At 46.0% G+C, this 16,962-nt stretch overlaps 1 protein-coding gene across 2 annotated transcripts in view; it reads right to left on the reverse strand.

The window, feature by feature from the left end:
* Positions 1 to 16,962, reverse strand: part of Shroom3 (shroom family member 3) — a 282,216-nt gene that overhangs the window by 26,062 nt on the left and 239,192 nt on the right. For both annotated transcript variants that reach the window (XM_057772175.1, XM_057772174.1), the window contains exon 4: positions 5,292 to 5,423. In XM_057772175.1, coding sequence (XP_057628158.1) covers positions 5,292 to 5,423 — 132 coding nt within the window. The remainder of the gene's footprint in view (positions 1 to 5,291; positions 5,424 to 16,962) is intronic.

Genomic DNA, 16,962 nt, shown 5'->3' on the forward strand with positions numbered 1-16,962 from the left:
AGACAATTTGTTTGCAGGGAAAAGCTAAACACCAAGCTGAAAGGAGAAATACATGGGGAGATGTTCTAGTCAGAAAAGCCCAATGAGAGTGGAGAGGAGAGGGCAGGGGAGAAAGGGAAGCTGGGAAGGAAGTCCGAACCACTGGTAGTCCGTTAGGCTGGGCTTCCAACCCCAAAGCCAGCCTCAGTGTGCACTCAAGAGAGCAAGACCTTTGAATTTCTAAGCTCTTGGGGGTTGGGAAGAGGGACAGGGTCTCAATATTGGACCTTTGAACCCCAGAAAGCTGCCTCCAAAAAATTGTTTTTGTTAGATAATCAGAGTAACATGCATGTGTGGGGACTGGGGAGTTTAAGAAATCTTTCTAGCTTCCATTCTATTTTGCTAAAAGCTTAAAACTGCTCTAATGATTGACTATAAGGGACTGGAAAGATGACTCAGTAGTTAACAGCACTGGCTGTATTCGATTCTCAGAACCCACATGATGGCTCACACCTGTCTCTAACTCCAATCCCAAGAGATCTGACTCCGTCTTCTGGCCTTGGCAGCCACTAGGTATGTATGAGGTACACAGATACACATGCAGACAAAACACCTACACATATCAAATACAAATTTACTAGGAAATCCATTTGGGCTGGGAGTATAGCTTGGTGGTAGAACCCTTGCCTAGCATACGTGAAGAACCAAAAAAAAAAAAAATTATATGCCTATGGAGAAGCCCTATTAGAATAAACAAAAATCAATTAGCAGTCACCTTTTATTAACCATTGTGATTCACTATTCTCTAAAGAAAGGTAAATCAGGAACGCTGACCTAGGTGTTTCATTTTTAGATAAGCAGACACTTAAAGAGTATTTACAATAAATATATTTCTAAATCTCATGTAAGCAAATGTAATGACTCCGTACCAAGTGCATGCCAATGTTTTAAGCTACAATGCCTCCAGAGAATGTATGAAGAGATTCAAAGGGCAATGCTCAGAGCTGAAATTAGAGAGAAATCAACGAAACATTCCGTTGTCAGCAAGACCACACGCTCAGCATTTTGCCTCAACAGAATCTAATTTTTCTTCTCAGGAAAAGTCAACCTACCAAATGAAGTGTCCTGCTTTAGGAAAGCCAGGATAAATTTAAGAAATGAAGAAACAGCCGGGCGGTGGTGGCGCACGCCTTTAATCCCAGCACTCGGAGGCAGAGGCAGGCGGACCTCTGGGAGATCGAGGCCAGCCTGGTCTACAAGAGATAATTCCAGGACAGGCTCCAAAGCTACAGAGAAACCCTGTCTCAAAAAAAAAAAAAAAAAAAAAAGTATGCTTAAATATATTTCTCACATAATAATAATTCTTATTTGGAAAAAATAGAGGGAAAAAGTACCGAGTTCCTAAGAACTAATGACAGCCTACTTGTAAGTAAAATTTGGTTTAAAGAAATGAAGAAACAGTTGGTGAGCCTTCCAGGTCAGCAAAAATCGACCTGCCCTCAATGGCATGGAGCATGTCATGGCTGAATTTTACGGAGCCCTGCCTCCCACATTACCTGCTTCCCTCTAAAGCAGGAGGCTTGTTGTGAAATCACAGGGGAGCCATTAAAGCCAGCCCCATCTGGCCGGCTGTCATCCTTTAACTTCCTGCAGACACGGTACAGAGGTGACCCTTGCAAGGGAAGTGGAGGCAGCTGGCCACATGGGAGCTGCTTCACCCACCAGGTCCATGCATGGAGGAAACACTACCCAGATCTCTCCTGACTGCTAGAAGCCTTGCAGCCGGCTACTGAAAGGCTGGTTCAGCTCTAACTTGGGAACATACACATAAGCAACTGAGCCAACTGAAACACCACTGAGCAGGGAAAATGCCAGCCCCGGTGTGCCTCAAAATACAGGTGGTGTCTAAGAAGAGGAAGTCACGCCTATCTCTTGCCAGACCGGGGCAAGTGTCTAGGAGGCCACTCCTGCAGCAGACCTCAAGAGAACAGCACCACCTGAGGACTTTGTAAGAGCTACTCTCCTACCCCGGGGTGGGGTGGGGTGCTCTATCCCTCAGAGGTCTGGCCATTGGTCCATTCTCAGGCTGCCTGGGGATGGGGGTCCGATGCTGGCCTCTGGGAACAAGTCTTTCCACTGTTACCTAGAGATACTCACTGCTATTAGCTCTGCTGTTCCTGCTTCTCCTCAATGGAGCTGGGATGAGTAACAACAGTCCTGTCGGTTTCAGTGCTAACAGGGCAACCTTACTGTCAAGGACTGCACCTTCAGTCCGTCAGAGTCCCCACTGTGTGCTGGCTCCATCTCCAGCCTCACTGTCCACTGCTGTCCTCGCTCGCTGCATCCCAGCCCCAGCCCCTCCTGGCAATGACTCAGATGCACGAGATAGCTACACCATCTCTCCCAGGGTTGCAGAGGTTTTGTGCTTGCTACGCTACCACCTGGAGTGCCCTTTGCCTGGCTCATTCCCTTCCCTTACTCAGGTCTCTATTTCAGAAACTTTCCAAAACTAATTATCTCCTTGTTCTCCTCACACCGTGTAATGCTGTTTCTATTTTCCTCATAGCATGCACTCTACTTGACATGCTAGCATAGCTTTGGTTATGTGAAAGCAATTCGGTTCTCTCCACAATGTCTGAAGAATGAAAACACACACAACACATTGGCTGTGGTGTGTGCTTCTACACTACTCTATTTTGTGTACATGAAACTAATTTTTAGGGGCTTTAGAGATAGCTCAGAAGTTAAGAGCCCTTGTTGATATTGCAGAGGGTGGTTTCCAAACACCCACCTGGTGGCTCACACCCACCAAAACTCCAGTTCCAGAGGCTCCAAGGGCACCAGGCATGCATGTGGAACACATACATGCATACAGGCAAAACACTTGTGCCCACAAAATAGTCCTCAAAAAAAGTCATGTTTAAATGCTCAAAACATCGTGAAAAGCACAAAACAAGTATAAGAAAACTTTCCTGGTATGTACTCACAGAACCTTAGTTCCTTAAAATGATCAGATCTGTTCGCAAAACACTGGGCTAAAGTTAAACCAGCTTGTTTACCGCCAGACTTCTGGGTCTTCCATAAACTATTGTCCTTCTGTTGTTCCAAAGGAAAGACACGAAGCAGAGTTTTTTAAACTTATTTGACTCTCTGCCAAGGAACACTTAATGGACTTTCATTTCATGGAAGACTCTGGGGTAAACAGTTTTATACGGTGAAGCGTTTGGGATCTTCAGGGAGCGTGCCCATCACTAAGACCATCTGAGACACGGGGTGTTCGCGTTTGCCAGGTGAATGGGTCTCAGTGAGTCCTGTATGTTAGCGTTTTGATAATGCGACTTCAGCCTCTTCTCAGAGAGACTATGTGTCCTAGCAGTCTCTTCTTTAGAACCACTTGGTGGTACTTCCATAAGACAGCAGAAAACAGCTAGGGTCAAACTTCAGAGCAATTCCAAATCCAAGCGAGCTCACAAGACAGTTACAACTGACTGCCCTCGCTGTCTCTGTCCCCCCTGCTCCTCCCCATCCCCTCACTCTCCTTTTTCATGACTTTTGATGTGGAAGTGGGTTTGAATTTCCATCAAAGGGAGCCAGCCAACCAACCTGGCACACTAGATCACCAGATGCCACAGATCCGAGGGACACACCAGTGCTGTGGGATTGTGAGCAGAGGGAGGGGCGTCCTGTGACAGAGCTGCAGAGGTGTGCCCGGACTAACGAGCAGAGGACTGTAGACTTGCAGCATTCTGGGTATTCTGAGCTTGCTTTTCTCCTATCGTCACACAGTGCTTTTGTCACCGTCCAAGGACCAGGAGGCAGATACAGCACAAGCACAGTTCAGCCTCTCTAACCCCCCTGTTGGAGGCTAGGACAAGGAAAGAGGGGCAACGTGGCCACCGCTCCTGAGGCCTGTGGAGTCGACCACAGTCACTGCACATTGACTACAACGGTCTGATTTCTGCTATAGGGTGAGTATATTCCTTAGGTCACATTATGACGTCAGATTTCGGGCTGGGAGGTTGTAAAGGACTCTGCCATTCAGTGGCACTGGTGTGTTCTGCATTCTTTTGCAGGTTTCACTGGACCCCTGTCTTCAGCATGGGATGTTTTCTGCATACTAGGAATTGCATGCTCACTATAACCAAGTAACATAGGCGTCATTAGTTTCATTTTAGAGAAAGATCATGAGCAGGTCAGGTCATACCTGGAGCACTCTGCTCTTCCTCCCTCAAGCTGTCAGATTCCCACACTTTACAAAACCCTGACACGTACAGCCCTGTAAATCAAGTGTCCTGTGTGGGCACAGTGTACTGTGAAGAAATCTATTTTCCAGAACACATGGCTCAGATGGTGTGAACTGGTCCCCTTAAGAGAGTGGGAAGACACCAGGTGTGGTGGTACACGCCTTTAATCCCAGCACTCAGGAGGCAGATGATCTCTGTGAGTTCGAGGCCAGCCTGGTCTACAGAGCGAGCTCCAGACTAGAGCACAAGTATAACCTAGTAACTACATACGAAAACCACAGGCCCTGCTCAGATCTGTCTCTGCTCACACACCGATCAGTTGTCCAGACTCAAACAGACCAATCTGTCCACACTTTAACTTCTTGTTAACACTGCAAAATGGGGTAAATTTCTCTATTCTTCTTTGGGGGGCGGGGCGGAGGTTGGAAACAGAGTTTCTCTGTGTAGCTCTGTCCAGGCTGTTCTGGAACTTGCTCTGTAGATCAGGCTGACCTCAAACTCACAGAGATCCGCCTGCCTCTGCCTCCTAGGTGCTGGGATTAAAGATTTGTTCCACCACTGCCCGCAGCTTCTATAGTTTTTAAAATAGTACCACATGCAGAAGAGGGAAACAAAGGGACCTGGTGAAACCACGTATCTCTGAGAAATTCTCCATCTTAGCTGTTTCTGCTGCAGGGCCAAGGAAGATAAATTGCTTTGACAGAGGAGAAAAACCAAGTAGAACATTTAAATATAGGCATACCATCAATTCATCTGAAAAAAAAATATGTAATTTTGAATAGTGCAGACAGGACAGAGAAGTACCCAGGAAAGAATCCTGTCAAATTTTCAAATATGGGATTATAATAGGTATTGAGAAATAGCTGACTGGGAATGGGGTCCAGAAATATCTCAAGTGACCAGCCATAACCAAACTATTTCTAGCTCCCCTCAACAATCCAGCTTAGGATATGAGAGAAGGATGACTCACTCACAGAGTTAGCATTTTAAGAGGATGAGAAAAAAAGACATGGGGGGGCATGACCTTTGAAGGAGAGAAACCCTTGGATGCTAGCCGTGGCCACTCACCTGGAATGGTAGCTTTGGTGCCAAGGAGGGCCCATCGTGCCCTGAGATATCTGCATCATGCTGGCATCAGGATGGTTCTCTCCAAATTTGGTTGTGTGCCACGAGTGAGGACGAGCAGCAGATTCAGTGCACCTGTGGAGACACAGGAGGGACCCTTGAGCATCAGTAGCTTCCCTCCGAGTCCCCTCATGAAGCACGGTGGCTCAGGGGCCCAGAGACCACAGATGCAATCACTGTGTCCTGGGCTCAACAAATATTCCAATTTCCTTCCTATTCTCCTATGACTTCAGACCACAGAGGGATGTTGCAAAGTCAGTATAACTTCATTTAGACTTCCTAGATGTTGGCATTTTATGCTTTCTGAACATAAGGACATGGTTGCCTTGGTCTTTCTGGACCTCCAGATTTAAAGAAAAACAGGAACGCCAAAATTCCTATTTCCCAAGGGACCTTGTGTAGATGCATAGTGAAAGCTTGCTGGGGATTTTCAGTCCTCTGTCAGGGCCTGGGAGGAGGATGGTGGTGCTGCTCACGGTCTTGCTAAGAACTATATGGAAGCCAGAGGCTGCCCTGCGTTGACAATGAATGTTCCACACCACAGCCTAGAGAACAAAGTGTTCTCCAAAAGACTCTCATTTTCTAAGTTGGTGACTTCAACTTTTAAGCATCCTGCCCTTAAAAACACAAAGATGTGATGGAGCGAAGAGAAAATGTGGGTGTCCTTCAGAGTGAACGCGAGTTCAAGGAGCAGCTGGGACTGCAGAAAGTCAGAGTCACGGGACAGTTGCTGTGTCGCATTTTTGGCAGAAGAATGGGGTGATCCATCAGGCATCTCATGCTGAAAACCTCTGAACTATGTAGTTTCTGTAGTTTAGAAACACTCTGGGATACAGGAACCCACTTGATAAGATGGAAATAACAGATGTAACTTATTCCAACCCCTCATACTTTCCCTTGATCCCTGAAACTTAGTCATCTCTCCTCTCTGAAAAATAAATTGCTTCTGTAACGTAAAGGAAAACCTAACCCGGTGATGCCAGTGAACTTCCATTTGTTAGGCATACCAGAACACACTAGACCAGGAGCCTGGAGACTTTAGTCCTCAGCCAGACTTCGTTGTTAACCAATTGTGGAAGTCACTTCCTGTCCCCAAGCCTCTGCACACCTAAAATCTGAAGAAACTAGTCAGAAGCTCAACTCATCTCATTTTAATCTGATTTTTGAGACTAAAATTATATAATATAGCTGGTCCATAGTAAAATATCAAAAAAAATATTGAGTATTATGATATAACTTATTTGCTGTTAATGAATTGATAGAATAGAAGCCATGCAGACAAGCTTGTTAGACCTACCTAACCAGATGGCTCAGCTGGCAAACACTTCTGCACAAGCCTGACCATCTGAGTTTGGTCCCTGGAGCCCACATGAAGGTGGAAGAGAGAACCAACTCCACAGAGTTACCCTCTGACCTTTGACTGAGCCGTATGTGCCTCCTCCTATGAGGAGCACCCAAGTAACTATCTTTTTAAAATGTGAAAAGTGATTACACAGAGACTGGTCTCAAAGTTAACTGTGGTTAAAGCAAACAGGGTGTGGCCATGGTGGCGAGGCAGGGAGCCGCTATGGCACTGACTGTGGCCTGAAAGCAGCAGAACTGCCGGCCTGGAATCTGTGGTGAACTAGGGATCACAGAGGAGGCTGCAGAAAGCCAAGCTACCCTCGAGGAGCTGAGCTGAGGCCGCAGCCTGTTTTCTGGGGAACTTGATGTCCAAGGTCCAAGGAAACCTAGAACAAGAGTGCCAAGTGCTGAGGTGCTGTGCTACCCTACAGCTCTCCAAGACAGGCACTCGGGGGACAAGAGAGGCACAGGGCGACCGAGATATACTTGCTCTTTTCTTGGTCCCTTGTTTTCTCCTTCATCCCATTAGCCCAAGGGAAACTTGGGTTCTAATCTAGTTTCTAAACCAGATACCACTAGTTTTGAGCTTTGGGTTCTGTTGTTGTTGTTGTTTGTTTTGTTTTTGTTTTGTTTTTCAAAGCAGGGTTTCTCTGTAGCTTTGGAGCCTATCCTGGAACTAGCTCTTGTAGATCAGGCTAGCCTCGAACTCACAGAGATCGGTCTGCCTCTGACTTCTGGGTGCTGGGATTAAAGGCCACCACCGCTTGGTGAGCATTGGGTTTTTTTAATACACAAAAGTTTTAGGAAGAAACTGCCAGTAGCAGAGTGAATGAATTTTACCAGCCAAGGATCAGAGATGATGAGAGCCTGGGACTAAGACGGTGGTAACAAACTTGGAGGAATTAAAGATCTTTAAAGTCTGAGGCCAGGCAGGTCTATAAGAGCTAGTTCCAGGACAGGCTCCAAAGTAACAGAGAAACCCTGTCTCAAAAAAACAAAAAACAAAAACAAAAACAACAACAAAAAAACACTTTAAAGTCCTGCAGGCAGAAGAATCTTCATCCTCGGTAACCACTTGGATAGAATTGGTGTGGTGTACATGCATGTATATACATGTATGTGTGAGTCTGTGTATGTGTGAGTGTGTTTGTGTATATGCATGCATGAGTATGTGGGGGGGGGGAGGAGAAAGAGAGAGATGTTTAATAAAGAAAGAATAAAGAATGCCAAATCCTTGAGGTGAGAATAGGTTTGGAACATTCAAAACAAGAGTGTGGCCACAGCCCCAGACAGAGGAGTCAATGATGTGGGTTCAGATCACACGTGAAGTTCTGAAGGCATTCTGGACACAAGCATCAGAAGTTTACTGAATGGGCTCTGGAGCCAAGACTCAGAGGTGGAGCGGGGTTGTTAGGCATTGGATAAATGGAGGTGACAACTGCAACTCAGAAAATGAGCACTGGGGGGCGTCTGCTGCTCTCCACGAGCCGCTGGGACTGGGGTGCACGGCCTCCAGGCGCACAGGCCAGCTATCAGCAACACACAAGCCACACACACAGAACACAAACAAGACTCAGACTGCTAACATCATAGAATCAACATGACCGACCATCTTCTTGGCCCTCTGACTGACCCGTCTGTTTGTCTGTCCACTGTTTACTGCACACACTGTCACAGGAGACAAAAAGTCTGCCGAAACAGTCCACATTTGCCCCAGAGGAGTAATTCACAACTGTGTTGTGCAGAGCTGTCTGTCAGGCAAACAATGCAGCCTTCAGGCTGAGGTCGTCACAATACCCCTGCTGAACACCAGATGCTTAGCAGGGCAGAATGCCGACCCTGAAGGTTTGTCTTGTGCTGATCATTTTCCTCTTCTAATTTGTGCTGTTTTAGGATGGGTTTTACTATCTTTCCTAGCAGGCCCCAAACTCATTGGTTCAAATTATTTCCCCAGCCTCAGCCCAAGGTATATGCCACTATATCCAGCTATTTCTTCATCTATTTTAATAACTGACACACATACAGAAATGTATTCACATTAATACAAAGACTACCTTACTTGTGTGTGGACTTACTGTTATAACTGTAATTATGCTGGCCTGCCCTGTCACCTGGGTACCCTGTCCCTTTAAGAGATGAGCTTTGCCTACTCCCAATCTCCCCACAGCCCCCCCCCAAGCTGATCTTGCCCCTCTTCTCTTTTTTTTCTCTCTCTCTGTCCCAGAAAGAGGCAGCTTCTGCCTCCCTCCTCCCCACCTCCTCCTCCTCTCTTTCCCCCCCCCATACCCTCCTACCCTTATACCTTCCCAATACCCACTAAATAAACTCTCTATACCCAGTCTCTCTGAATGGCATATCTATCTGTCCCTTACCCATGGCGTGATCCCCCACACCAGCAGGGAGACCTGCCAGGATCACCTGTACCATAAACCATAACAGTCATAGCTAAACTTAACAAATAATTAGCATTTCCCCATATTCAAAGTATTCTTTCAAACAGACAATAAATCACATGATTAAGAAACAAATTAACACCAATGTGCAGCCTTGTCCTCCAGACCCACTTCTCTCCCTTGGCACTGACCACTACAGCGATAAGAATTTCCTAGTCTCCTTCCCCAGCATCCCACTACGTCAACACAAGCCTACATAAGGTGTGCATGTTGGCCCTCTGGTGCGCACAGAGCACAGGATTCCACTCCAAACACCACAACAACCAGAGAGGTGGGCTTGTGGGAAGAACAGTATTTGTAAGGTAATACAATCTCAGAGTAACATACAGTCCTTTCTGAAAAGGGACATTCTTTATAAGTGTCACACTCACAACGTACCCTGGGGACTTTTGGTTTTGCTGACTGGATCGTAAGCATGAAGTTTGCTAACAGCCAGCAGATGACTGACACAGCAAATTAGGAGGAAAGGCAAGACCCTTATCCTGTCCCATGCTTACCGCTCGAACCCACATCTAGCTTCCTATCTTTTCCCTCCTGTGCAGTTCATTTCCCTCACCCTCCATTCTGAAACGTGCTTATGGACTAACAAAAATATATAGTAAGAGAGAGGAGTTGGCAATGGGTTTGTCTTTTCTTTTTTAAGTCAACAGGAAGTGATGCCAAAATGTTCTGTTTCTCAATATTTCAATCCTGTTCCCTGCCCCCAACTCTCTCTCTCTCTGTCTCTCTCTCTGTCTCAGACACACACACACACACACACACACACACACACACACAGTGCAGAGCACTGACCTTCCTATGTGTAAGGTTCACGTCTAAGTTATGACAACGGAGACAAACACTGCAATATCTATAACTACAGTAGCGTTCACCTTTGCCATCGATGGCCTTTCAAACGCAGCTGTGATGGGATAGGAACCAGCATGAACTTTACTGGTCTCTCTACCTCAAACCTGAACACGAACTAAGGCATTATTCTCTCTGTGGAAGAAAGGAAAGGGGGCTGGTTTCTACCAACTTTTCCAGGCATCAGAGGTAACGACTTTAGAATCTTCTTCCCTGTTATGCAAGAGCTTTGACAGGAAGAATTAACTAAGATGCTGGGTTACTATCAGTCAAGCAGACACACCGACACCACCGGCAAATTCTTACGGACTCGGAGAGGCTGAGGTAGCGGTAAAGAATTGTGTCCCCTTTTGAGTTCTCCTGGCTCCTTCCCAGTCAAAGCAAGAGCAGCCTGGTGGGGCAAATGGAAGACTGGGTTCTTCCTCTCCATCCAGGGGCCGGCAGGGTTGGCTCGGGTAGTCCCTCTGTTACCACCACTGGAAACCTCGAGTACAAACCCAGTCTGGAAGTTTGATGGAGCCCAAATATCAACCAAAATATTTCAAAATCAAGGTTAATGCTTTATAGATGTTCAGCTGCATCTGCGTGTGTAAGCACACGTGTGTAAGACAGAAAGAGACAGAGAGGCAGAGAGAGACACACGAGAAAAAACAGTGTCTCTGAAACCCCTAACACTGAAGAAGCTAAATTCCTCTGCAGAGTGATCCAATGCGCAATGTACGGTGCTGGTGCTTTGTGTCCCTCTATTTTACTCTCTCCCCGGTTTAAGAGAAGAGAGAAGAAAATACAAATAAGAAACTGAAGAGTTTTTTTTTTTTTAAAAGGTAAATACCAATTTAAAAATGGTTAAAAGAAATCTATTTAAAAATCATACTGGAAAAAAGTTTATTAATATAACCAGAACACAAATAAAAAGAAGAGGAGTCTAGGTTTGAGGGCAGAGCAGCTGAAAAAAGGAACCTTCTAGAATACCAGCTCCCATTCCTTCCCTCCCACCAATATTTCCATAATAAACTTTACAATAGAGAGGAGTTTCAGTGCCACAGCTGGCTAGCACAGAACCTGCCACTCAGGAAGATAATAGAGTGTTCTCTCATTCACTTTCAGAGAACAGAATGCCAGCTAGAACCTGAAAAACCAGCCCTGTGGTCTCTGGCATCAAGGGCATTTCTGAATATGTGCGCTTCATATTTTTCTCTCACCATTTATGTGGCATAGCAATGAATAGCGATCATAATAAAAAATCAATAGTCAAGTTACCCATGTAATTTTATTCACCTGTCCTTTTCCACGGCATACTGGATGAGCCAAATCCCTGGACAGATACTGTAACAAGTGTGATTGACAGAATTTTAAAATCACAATTATACAAGCGAGTCCTAAAACAAAATCCGAAAGTCTGAGGAAAGGAAAAGGAAGTAGCCCAGCTCTCAGCTGTGTTGAACACAGTCAGGCACACATGTCCTTTCATGGACAAAGGGTGACTTCAGAGCTTGAAGAGAGGGCTACATCTTGTCCTTAAAATTGATATTCAGAGGTTCCTTCCCTCCCTCCGGGTTTAAAAAAGGGGGAAAGGAACTTCCCAGACAGGCTGGACCTGGCTTAAGAAAGAACTTCCAACTTGTGGACATCTTAATAGAACCCCGAAAGCTTAAGGGAAGGAGAAAAGACCTAAGGGAGGGGAAGAGTACCCCAACCAGGAGCAGAACAGAGCATCCTAGGAGCATGAGACCCAAGAGGCGTGGGATCTTAGAGCTTAGAAGAAAAACAAAGGGGAACTCCAGGAATCTGAAATTATGAGAAATTTCCCCCAAACACACATCAGGGCACAACAACTAGTCCGGGAGGCTCGGGGGGACCCAAACAGGACAGCATCAAAAAGGCTAAACAGAAGCAGACACTTCCACATGACAGAAAACCAAATAGAAAAAGGTCGACCAAGGCCAGCATCCATACTCACGCGGGGAACCCCAATTGAATGCAGTGGCCAGGGATATGTAAAAGAGAAAGGTACGGAAGTAAGAGTGGGCTTTAAGGGAAGGAGAGGACAAAGGGGATAATGTGTTCAAGATGCATTGTGCGTGCTTTGAAAGGTAGTCATAGAGGACAAAAGCCATTGTAAGATTAATTTTTTTAATCAGCACATCTGAGAGAAGCCTAGGAGAGAATCCGCCCATGGAAGAGCAAGGATAAGAATCACGTACAACATCCCACAGGTACACGTAAAAAGGGGTCAGGGTGAGGTATTGATCGCTGAGGGGGGAGACGGGGGGAGGGGGGCTGTGAGCAATGTATGATGACGGACGTGTATGAAAATGCCCTAATAATCCCGTTTTCTGTATGTTCTATAAACACATAATAAAAACTGTAAAAGACAGAGTTCAGAGAACTTAGCAGCCTAGAATGCTGTGCCGTGTGGCCCACCTTCAGGAGCGAAGGAGACACCAAGTGTGGTGGCCAACTCCCATAATCCCAGCACTTGGGAGACGGAGACAGAGAAACAGGTATATGGTCATACTCTGGCTACACAAAGAGTTTGAGTTCGAGGCCAGGCTGGGTTACATGAGACTCCATGAAGGAGAAAGTACGGTGGCACACACCTGCAATGCCAGTACTCGGGGGGGGGGGGGGATGGATGTGAGGGGCCATCCTGCACTACACAGTAAGGGGCCATCCTGCACTACACAGTAAGGGGCCATCCTGCACTACACAATAAGGGGCCATCCTGCACTACACAGTAAGGGGCCATCCTACACTACACAGTAAGGGGCCATCCTGCACTACACAGTAAGGGGCCATCCTGCACTATACAGTAACAAGGCCCTTCTACCAAAGTCAAAAATGGTCACTTTCAGAAAACAGAAATTGTCATCGGGAAAGACAAAAGTTTTGTAGATCGGAAACTTGAGCTTAAAAGAAAAATCAGAGAAGCAGTAAGGAGGGCAAAATGAAATTTGAAATTTAAAAATGTCCTTTACTTTATACACAGGCTGGCAACAGAGCATTGAGAGGACTTAGCAACTAGTCCCCTGGCCCAGCCCCTCCTCCTGGAGGCATAGTTCTGTAAGTCCACAGGGAGCTGCAGGAGACCTGAAGGAGGAACAGAGCCCTGCAGATCTGAATGAGATAAAGGACAGTCTAGGTAGATAGCGAGGCTGGAAATCCCCGGTTAGATGCCCGGCCAGAATACTGGATGGAGCACGTGGTAAGTCTGATAAGAATGAGCAAAGCAGGCTGAGCTTAACACATAGCTGCTTACTGTTCTTTAAAAACATATTCTTGAGAAGCTAAAAGTAGCATGATTATTCTGAGTCTGAGGCCAGCCGGGCCTACATAGTGAGTTACAGGTCAACCTGGTCAGGGTCTCAGGGGGAAAATAAAACAAAAACAAACGAGACACCAAACAGCTAGCCAACCAGAGGCAAGAAAAAAATAGATACAGCGCTATCAAAACAACATCAGAAAAAAAGGCTCTTGAGTTAGAACCCTGCAATGAAGGATCCTGAATCTCATTTCACACTTACCTTGCGGCAAACAGAAACTGTCCATAGAGCAACCCCAGGCCAATCTGGTACCTATTCAGGAGCAGGGCAGAGAGCTAAGTCACCCCGCTGGGCTTCAGCTCCGCCCACAGGGGTGGGGCTCCACAGGGATACCCTGCCCAGGCAGGTGAGCAGGCAGTTAAAGGGCAGGAACCACCGAAGCTCAGCAAGCTGGGACTCTACCTCCAGGTCACCTATGTAAATGGACCAATTAAAATCCAACTCCTGGCCATGGAGGGAAGAAGAACGGGTGACCCTGACTACTTTTCCTGGGAAAAACTAGCGTTTGGCCAGCAGCACATCCCTTTGGAATGGAACACGTCCAATGCGAATGCAGGGAGCCTCCTCCCCAGGGACACACAGTTTGTGAAGTGCCTGTTTAGGCTTCTGAAGCAGCAGATCCTATAGCAGCTCACCAGGGTTTCTCTGAGACACATTATCTGGAGAGCAGGCAGAAGGCAGCTGGGGACAGGATGCCCCACTGAGAGAACTAGGAGGTGCAGAAGCCCTGGCACAGGAGCTCAAAGGGAGCGACTCTGGCCGTTTGTTCTTTCTCACAGAGAATGTTTGTAGTATTTGATCCCGGATAGTTATTCTAATGGCGGTGGCGGCTGGTGAAGGGCCGAGGGGGCACAGGAGTGGGAAAATCCTCGGTTGTAAGCTAGAGTAACTGTCTCCATTACCAACTCGTTACCCTAGTCCAGAGCTCCACAGAGTTTTAGGGAAACGTTTCGCCAATATGGGTGAGATCATAAAGATTCTCTTTTCCTACCACTGGGTGTGGTGGTTCACCTTGAAATCACAGCAGAGACAAGGGGATCTAAAGTTCTAGGTTGACCTAGGGTACATACTAAGACCCTACTTCAAGCAAGCAAACAAACAAATGCAAAATCACTTTCCTCCTGTCTCTCCCTGCAGCATGGTCTCCGGATGTAGCTTGAGGTGGCTTTGAACTCAAAATTCTCCAGTCTCAGCCTCCAAGTGTTAGGATTTCTGTTGCACTCTAGGGAAAAGGATTGTTGTTGCACACTGGAGAATAGGATTGCTAATGAACACTGTGGAATAGGATTGCTGTTGCACACTGGGGAATGGCATTGCTGTTGCACACTGGAGACTAGGGCTTCTACTGTTGCACACTGGGGAATGGGATTACTGTTGCACACTGGGGAATGGGATTGCTGTTGCACACTGGAGACTAGGGCTTCTACTGTTGCACACTGGGGAATGGGATTGCTGTTGCACACTGGGGAAGGAAGGTTGGGTTGCTAACTGAAGAAGGATCTGGATAGAATTCTGACCTCTTGTATTTGGTCTATGAGGTGACCCTAGAAGTTTCCAATTTTCAAAATAACAGTATTGACCTCCATGAAATAACCACTGCTACTCTCCTGCCTCAACACCTGTTTGACTCCACAGATAAGTACATCATGAAGTCTGTATCAGTACAAACAAAATGGTACTTCACACCGCTGTATGTTCAGACTAGGACTTAGACCGGGGCCAGGCGGAAATCACTTCAAATGGCCAACACCGAGACAATCTGAAGCAACAATATAAATAACAGAAGTGCAGGATTATCACCTAGGAGATAAAATAAGTATGAAGTCCTCACTGAGATAAATCAATCACTGGAAAAATAGATGGGAGAGGGGGAAAGAAGCATTTCCCTGCAGAAGAATTCCAGTGAATAAACGTAGAAGGAATGAAGGAATATGAAATAGCTTCTAGAACATTCCTATTGTCACAGATAATAACCAACAGATTTTAGAGTAGAGAAAATAAAGTTTGAAGAGAAGCGGTATTGCACACGGTCTCAGCGTTACTCTCCAATGTAATTGTGAATTGCCCCTCGCGGTGGAGAAACGTGGGGACCTCACCATAACCTAGTCATCAAAGTTGCCCTCAGCGGTGATGACACGTCAGCATCACACGAGCCCCTATGCAAGGCTCTAGGAAAGACACACACCATTTGAGTGAGGCTCCTGCCCCAAATGCCTAAGCCTTGATTTCACCACGAGAAACACAGATACCTCCAAATCGAAGGCATTCTACACAGTAACTGGCTGATTCCCAATATCAAGGTCAGCTGGGCAGTGCTGGCGCCCGCCTTTAATCCCAGCACTCTGGAGGTTGGGGTGGGTGGATCTCTGTGAGTTCGAGGCCAGCCTGGTCTACAAGAGCTAGTTCCAGGATGGGCTCCAAAGCTACAGAGAAACCCTGTCTCGAAAAAAAAACAAAAAAGGAAAACAGGAAAAAGGAGGAGAGCTGAGCAGGGTCCTTCACTTCTCCCCTCACTGCCACCTCCCCCATCACGGGGCTGCGTCCCTAGACCTAGACCGTGAGCCAAACAAGCTTTTCTTCCTTAGGTTGCTCTGGCAGGTGTTTTGCAACAGTAGCTAACACAGCCGGGTGACCTTGGAGGACAGGAGAGAATTAGGAAGTGTGACCACAAAGCCCTCTAACTATAGTTATGGAGACAAGGCACACACATATACAAGTCTGGGCAAACGCAGAACAGTGGTGATATGTGCAACACCCAATTGAATCAAGACTGATTTTGTTTAAGATAGGTGCCGTGTATCTCGGGCTGGTCTCGAATTCTCTATGAGGCTGAGGATGCCTCTGAACTTCTGATCCTCCTGCCTCCGCCTCCTCAGTGCTGGGATTTAGGACACCACCGCGCTCAGCTTATATGGTGCTTGGGATAAGAGCCAGGCTTCATCAGGTTAGGCAGGCACCCCAACAAATGAGTTCTGCCCCCACCCCCACCACTGGCCCCCACGACAGTGGGAAGCAATTCTGGAGGACGAGTCTCCTCTCCCAAAAAAGTTTGTCCTCAGGGTTGGGAATACTGTTTAGGGGTTGTTGATTATTACTTGTATAAGGTAGAGGGTTGGTATTGGGGTGAAAACTATGTAGGCTCAAAAATAAAAAGGGATAATAATAGTGGGTAATAGAGTGAATACTTGTAAGCTATTATTTATGGACAATTTACATTGGTATAGTTTCTTGTATACTGATACAAGTTCAAATTATATTTGCTATTTCTGTTTATAATATTTGTACACCTATGCAAAGTTATTCTGTCAGATTGTATACATGCATGTTTCTACCTCTGTTTAAGACATTTTGTATATTGATACAACTTTTAGGATATATTTTTATGTTGCATTATATATTATACTTACCTCTGATCAAGATACTTATACATTGTTTATATTGAGGTCGTTGTTCTCATTTGCTGCACATTTGTTTACAGATTATTTAATATTCTGACATGAGGTCTTAGTCTTTAAGTTATACAGGTATTAAACATTATAGGTCAATAGCTGTTCATGTTTGTTATAAATATAGTCAGATTAATTAGGCTCTTTAGAAACACAGAGATTGTAATCTGCCTAGATAGGTAATCTTCAACCACTTCAAGGA

Source organism: Chionomys nivalis, chromosome 6 (assembly GCF_950005125.1).
Source record: "Chionomys nivalis chromosome 6, mChiNiv1.1, whole genome shotgun sequence".
NCBI classification, from domain to species: Eukaryota; Metazoa; Chordata; class Mammalia; order Rodentia; family Cricetidae; genus Chionomys; species Chionomys nivalis.